The sequence below is a fragment of the Salvelinus sp. IW2-2015 genome, unplaced genomic scaffold, assembly GCF_002910315.2.
Source record: "Salvelinus sp. IW2-2015 unplaced genomic scaffold, ASM291031v2 Un_scaffold6256, whole genome shotgun sequence".
Taxonomy (NCBI): Eukaryota; Metazoa; Chordata; class Actinopteri; order Salmoniformes; family Salmonidae; genus Salvelinus; species Salvelinus sp. IW2-2015.
The window spans coordinates 12,207-19,765 of NW_019947519.1; the positions used below are offsets into that span (position 1 = coordinate 12,207).

General features: G+C 45.3%; 1 protein-coding gene across 1 annotated transcript; it reads right to left on the reverse strand.

Moving 5' to 3' along the window:
- Positions 1 to 3,879: 3,879 nt before the first annotated feature.
- On the reverse strand, positions 3,880 to 4,869 carry LOC112078782 (unconventional myosin-IXAb-like). Its single transcript, XM_024144915.2, has one exon. It carries the CDS (start codon positions 4,795 to 4,797, stop codon positions 3,880 to 3,882), a length of 918 nt encoding a protein of 305 aa, XP_024000683.1. The 5' UTR covers positions 4,798 to 4,869.
- Between the last annotated feature and the right edge of the window lie 2,690 nt (positions 4,870 to 7,559).

Below are 7,559 nucleotides of genomic sequence, written 5' to 3' on the forward strand. Positions count from 1 at the left end.
TTAGAATGAAGAAAGCCCCACTTATAATTTATCTGAATACCCTAAGGTCATATAAAACATAAAATACCGTCATAAATGTGAAAAAAAAATGGTGCTATGATATTTTGGCCATATCGTCTAGCCCTAGAGGAAACCCGGAGTGATACATTCTCCACTCTATACTGCTGCTGTATATCAAAGGGAGACTGGGATGTTCAGCTGGTTAAGGGGACCAATTTAATGTCATTACTACCGACTACTTTATTCAAGGCTTGTTATCTTCTACCTATAAAACAGGAAGTTGTTATATTTTACCTGTAGAACAGGAAGTTGTTATATTTTACCTATAAAACAGGAAGTTGTTATATTTTACCTATAAAACGGGAAGTTGTTATCTTTTACCTGTAGAACAGGAAGTTGTCAACTTCTACCTATAGAACAGGAAGTTGTCATCGTCTACCTATAGAACAGGAAGTTGTTATCTTCTACCTATAGAATAGGAAGTAGGTCTAGAAGACCAATTGGCTAGAAAAGCACACAGTCAGGTTAACTGTTATTGAGTTATTATTTTTTTAAGTACTTTAATTGTAAGGAATGTGGTTTCTTCTAAAAGAGAGATCAAATAAACTTAATGACTTGTTCACTAATGCATTGCTCTTCCTGTTCAGTTGCACAGTCTAACATGGCTCAATGAGTCTGCTTGTTCTATAGACAGAGATGCTATCATCAGAGAGATAGTGGACATGCCTGCTCTGAGACAGACACAAGGTCCTGGTGTTGCTCCCTTTCCCTTCCCCCTCTTCCTCCACACAGAAGCTCAACAGTTCAGTTCCCACCCCTCAGCAAGGTGATTGACGAACAAACATGTTTACAATTACCCTTACTCTTATCAAAACAGGTTTTAGATAAAAGAGCCGCCACATTGGCATTGAGAGCCTGAGAGGTGCTCAGATTCACCTATGTCAAATATCTACACCTGGTAACTGGTTCACACGAGGTCAGTGACTTATTACTTGCCTCGAGGATGCTAACAGCGGTAAATAAGCCTTAGACAACAACAGTTATGCGCTAACAAGATCCATCACAAGGTTCCCAGACATTTTAAAACTGTACGTTTTCTATTCTCTTTCAACAGAAGATCTCCGGGAAGATTGKACTCGAATAAGGTCTTGTAAAAACAGATTTATGATTTCCTGTATCCCGTATCGCCAATTTACCATATATAGGCCTGCTTAACTGCATTAGGTCCACATGTCATTTACATGGTGAGAGAGTGCACATTTGACCATGACCTCACCGTATGCGCAGMAGTGTTGGTGTGTCGTGACTCATGGCAGACAAAATGGCCACTGAAAAACAAACTCTGTAGGCTGAAAACTCGACAGAGGTTCCCATTGCGGCCAATCACATAAACAGTCACAAGCACTGAGAAGCCRTCACAACTCAGACTTACAATACCAGTCAAAAGTTTGGACACCTACTCATTCCAGGGTTTTTCTTTATTTTTACTTTATTTCTACATTGTAGAATAATAGTGAAGACATCAAAACTATGAAATAACACATATGGAATCATGTAGTAACCCAAAAAAGTGTTAAACAAATCAAAATATATTTTATATTTGAGATTCTTCAAAGTAGCCACACTTTGCCTTGATGACAGCTTTGCACACTCTTGGCATTCTCTCAACTAGCTTCATGAGGTAGTCACCTGGAATGCATTTCAATTAACAGGTGTGCCTTGTTAAAAGTTAATTTGTGGAATTTCTTTCCCTCTTAATGTGTTTGAGCCAATCAGTTGTGTTGTGATACGGTTGGTGTACAGAAGACAGCCCTATTTGGTAAAAGACCAAGTCCATATTATGGTAAGAACAGCTCAATTAAGCAAAGAGAAATGACAGTCCATCATTACTTTAAGGCATGAAGGGCAGTCAATGCGGAACATTTCAAGAACTTTGAAAGTTTCTTCAAGTGCAGTCGCAAAAACCATCAAGCGCTATGATGAAACTGTCTCTCATGAGGACCGCCACAGGAAAGGAAGACCCAGAGTTACCGCAGATAAGTTCATTAGTTACCAGCCTCAGAAATTGCACCCCAAATAAATGCTTCAGAGTTCAAGTAACAGACACATCTCAACATCAACTGTTCAAAGGAGACCGCTTGAAATCAGGCCTTCATGGTCGAATTGCTGCAAAGAAACCACTACTAAAGGACACCAACAAGAAGAAGAGACCTGCTTGGGCCAAGAAACAAGAGCAATGGACATTAGACCGGTGGAAATCTATCCTTTGGTCTGATGAGTCCAAATTTGAGATTTTTGGTTCCAACCGCCGTGGAACCAAAAGTGAGATGTGAGATGCAGAGTGAACGGATGATCTCCACATGTGTGGTTCCCACCGTGAAGCATGGAGGAGGAGGTGTGATGGTGCTTTGCTGGTGACACTGTCTGTGATTTATTTTGAATTCAAGGCACACTTAACCAGCCTGGCTACCWCAGCATTCTGCAGAGATACGCCACCCCATCTGGTTTGCGCTTTGTGGGACTATCATTTGTTTTTCAACAGGACAATGACCCAACACACCTCCATGCTGTGTAAGGGCTACTTGACCAAGAAGGAGAGTGATGGAGTGCTCCATCAGATGACCTGGCTTCCATAATCACCCAACCTCAACCGAATTGAGATAGTTTGGGATGAGTTGGACCGCAGAGTGAAGGAAAACCAGCCAACAAGTGCTCAGCATATGTGGGAACTCCTTCAAGACTTTGGAAAAGCATTCCAGTTGAAGCTGGTTGAGAGAATGCCAAGAGTGTGCAAAGCTGTCATCAAGGCAAAGGGTGGCTATTTTGATTTGTTTAACACTTTTTTGGTTATTGCATGATTCCATATGTGTTATTTCATAGTTTTTGTATTCACTATTATTCTACAWTGTATAAAATAGTAAAAATTAAGAAAAACCCTTGAATGAGTAGGTATGTCCAAACTTTTGACTGGTACTGTATGTAAAATGAGAGTGTGCCCTTTAGTAGTCCTTGGCCTTTTCATACATCCAAATCAAAACGCTAATCCAAAATCCATAATTGCCTCTGACTCCCATCTGTATTAGGCAATGGTGCATTAAGGTTTTCTCAAACGCTATAAAATGTCCAAGCACAGTTCCTAGGTCAATAACATATATATGCGTCAWCTCATATGTTGCAATAGCAGATAAATATAGGTTCTGCCATGTCGAGACGACCCAATCTGGAAAACAAAACATGCCTACAATCCACAGTGACATGCTTTGTCTCATGCTTAAAATACATACTGCTGCTAGTGAAACAACCTATTTACAGGGCTTTCATAATGCACTTCCTCTCTGTAACCATGACATATCATTCCCCCCCCCCCACTTCCCTATGCCTCACAGTCAGCAAGCTGCCAATCATTTGTCTCATTTACAGTTACTTCAAGTCTCAAGGAGGTGTCACTGCATGAGGGAAAGGATGGGGTAAAGAGGGATGAGACAGTGATTTCATCATAGCCTTAAATCTCATGCTAGCATGGGGGCTGAGCTGGCAACCGCTAGTTTACCATCCTTACATAAATCCTTACTTTACATTTAAACGTGTACATGACACTGCAACAATAAAGTCAGTAAAGTAAAAGTAAAGTATATACAATGCTTATATCCTTACCTTATACTATCCTTACATATCCTATCCTTACATATCCTATCCGTACATATCCTTACATATACCATCCTTACATGCAGCACCTCTACTTGTCTTTCTAGGTTAATACAGTCAGCAGGCATGACCTAGATTTCACAACACATCGATCACATTCATTCTTGTGTATGCTGAGTTGCAGTCTCCCACACACACACACACATTATCCCCCCACGGCCGTCAACAAACCAATCACAACCTTACCTCTAACACAGGCCCCGCCCCCAGGATTATCTGCTCCACCCCACTGGCAAATCCCTTCTGGCTGAGGGCGGTCAGGTGATGAATCAGGAAGTTGGTGCTCTGGGTCTTTCCCGAGCCGCTCTCCCCAGAGATGACGATGCACTGGTTCCTCCGCCGCTGCAGCATGGCGTGGTAGGCCACGTCCGCCACGGCGTAGATGTGCGGCTCCATGTCTCCCAGAGCGTGGTTGTCGTACATCTTGACGTACTTGGGGTTATAGATGGGKAGGAACTGGAARGGGTTAATGACGATGAGGATGGAGCCTACGTAGGTGTAGATCTTCTCCTGACGGAAGCGTGAGCGGAGGCTCTCCAGCAGRGCGCGCTCCGTCAGCTCAGGGAGAGCGCACAGGTCGGCCGGGTGCTCACCCCCTGCTGGCTGGGGCAGAAAACCCCGTTCCACCAGGCGGCGGCGCTCCTCGGTCACGCGCAGCCACATCTGGAGACTCCCTCCATAATGGATGGAGCCGTCCAGGTTCTTCTCTCGGAGCAGGAAGCGGTAGTCCTCCCCACTGCCCAGGCCACAGCGGTTCTCTAGGGCGTTGCGGGGCCACAGCATCATCCGCTGGACGGGGCAGTCACTGGGGTTGAGGATCCACTCCTCCCCGCCGAACTCCTTCACCTCGGCTAGCACGTAGCATTTGGTACGGTCCAGGCTCAGACGCTCCAGCAGGCGCTCGATGGCCTCGGCAGCCGTGGTGCTCTTGCGGGCGCCCACGGGGCAGTAGATGGTGCCTTCGGCCAGGGCGCCTGGGTAGACGCGCAGGGTGAACTCCTGGTCCTCCAGGCGCCGCCGCATGCTGCCGCTGGCCGCGTTAGCCGCCAAATTGGCGCTAGCATAGCCACAGCCGCCATCTTGAAGACTCATCGTGGAGAAGCAGGTCCCATCAGCACTGGCTGATGCTGGGAGTTCTTCTCTGGACCGGGGGACTGACTCAGGACATTCCAGCTGAGAAGATAATTAAAATAGAGAGAGTTTAGAGGAGGCAGGCAACACAATGACATCATATATCGGCACATGATTATACCAGTAGGGACGACTATATTACGGTCATCGGCTGGCTATACTTTTGATGAAACATGAGGGGGAGTTCCATGGGAGAGGAGTTATGGGGTGAGGCGCCATGGGGAGAGGAGGTTATGAGGGAGAGCGAGGTTCCATGAGGGAAGAGGAGGTTTCTGAGAAGAGGAGCGTTCCATGAGGGAAGAGGAGGTTCCATGAGGAAGAGTGTTACGGGAAGTTCAAATGAGGTGAAGAGGAGTTCAATGAAGGAGAAGGAGGAGGTTCCATGAGGAAGAGGATTCCATGAGGGAAGAGGAGGGTTCCATGGGGGAGAGGAGGTTGCAGAGGAAGAGAGGTTCATGAGGGAGAAGGAGGTTCATCGTATGGTAGGGGAAGAGGAGGGTTCAATGAGGGAAGAGGGGGTTCCATGAGGGTAGAAGGGATTCATGCGGGAAGGAGATACGCATTAAAAGATGTATGTGTCACTGTCACATGATGTAGTACAGTGTTGTGTGTCATAGTGTGTGTCATAGTCAAAATAACTAGTATCTGGTTTTCGAAAAAGTCACAAACAGATTGTAAAACCAAGAAAGCCAGATAAAAAGCACAGAGGCAGTACAGGCGTCACACATTTCTAAGCCACTGGGCCTGGTGTATCTGAGCCATGGACTGTGTGTGCTAATCCCAGTGCCRTGCCCCTGTGCCAAGATAAACAGCTGCCAGCATCCACACACAAGTGTCTCTAATGAACACACAATGGCTTAAAGAGACACCGAAGGCAACAACTTCTCTGGTTGAAAACAGCATCGATGTGGCATCGATAAGAGTCAGATTATTTGTTTTTGTTTTTCTTCAAAATTGACTACAAAGTGTAAATAGGATAATGGTCATAAAGTCAGTCTCGTCCAAAACAGATGTTTTCAAGGGAGCCCTGTAGAGCCGGCATTTTGGCTAAATATAACGTAAGATGAGAGGTGAATACTGAGAGACGGATAATTTATAATATTAGACTGAGTGTCTTTATCTCCATCACATCAACGTCAGTAAGACCAAGAAGCTGACCGCGGACTACAGGAAACAGGGAGGGGGGGGGGGCAATCTAGCTGAATCACATACCACAGATACAGACTCAAACAACTAGAAAAACACACAGAAAGGGCAGGAATTGGGCTAGAAAGGGTTTATGCTAACAGTGCTAAAGGCTAATGTGTTCATGCTAATAGCTAGTAGCAGCACATGAGGCCATGTTACAACCAGGAACAGAAATGACAGGCGTCAGACAGACAGAAGAAACAACACAAAAGTTAACGGCTTAACGCTGAAGATATTACCCTGAAAAAGCAACAATTACAATACAGTGCAGTGTGTTTCCAGGAACTATTATGGCTGTGTATAGGTTATGGTTACAGGTATAGGTTTTCATTCAGGTTAGAGAAATGAGATTGTCATCTGTGCATGGAAGTAGTCCTCAGGGGAGAGAGATCTGATCTGCTTTTCTTAAGACTGGATGTCATAAGTACTAAACCTCTGACACCCACACTTGACAGCAATACAGGCCTGGAGCCAAAAGCACCACTGTGTTTTTGGGATTAGTTTCCCCTCCCCCTCCACCTCTCTTTCTCCCTCCTTTCTCTCTGAGTTTGCCCTGCTTGCTCCTGCAGTTGGCAGCAGGCCAGCTGCTCTCCCAGGTATCTGTCTGTCTGTCTGTCTGTCTGTCTGTCTGTCTGTCTGTCTGTCAGTGGTGCTGTCTGTCAGTGGTGCTGTCTTTTTGTCTGTCTGATAAAGGGAGAGATAAAGGGAGAGGGAGATGAATAGAGACAGCAAGAGAGAGGGAGATAAAGGGAGAGGGAGATTATGACTACGGTTAATGATGGATGAGTATGTAGAGGGGATAGTGTAGGATGGTATATGTCAAGGAGTATGGACGGAGTAGGAGGGAGTGTGAGGGATATGTAAGGGAATTTTTTTACGGATATGTAGGAGTATTGTGGACATGGTATATACGTTGGTAAGGATATGTACGGAGCTAGTGGATTATGTAAGGATATTGAAGGAGATAGGATATGTTAAGGATTATGTAAGCAAGGATATGTGAGGATGTATGTAGGGATTATGTAAGGATAGGAATTGTAAGGATTATGTAAGGATAGGATATGGTAAGGATAGGATACGTGTACATTGGTCAGATCAGCAGGAAGCACGAGAGTACGCAGAGACATCGAGAGACTACGGTGCAGAGGACAGAGACAGTGAGAACACAGGGAACACAGGAGATGAGATGACATAGAGACATGAGGGGACTACCATGGCACTACAGACGCACAGACACAGAGAGGAGGAGAGATGAGTGAGAAGGGAGAGAGAGAGGAGAGAGCCTAGCGAGTAGAATGGAGAGAGGGAGGTGAGAGAGAGAAGAGAAGAGAGACGAAGAGAGAGAGAGAGAGAGATGAGAGAGAGAGAAGTGAGAGAGAGAGAGAGGAAGAGAGAGAGAGGAGAGAAAGCAGACAGCAGACAGTACAGACAGACAGACAGACAGACAGACAGACAAGACAGGACGACAGACAGACAGACAGGGACAGACGGAGAGACAGAGACAGAGATCGAGTATTATGAGAGAGAGAGAGAGA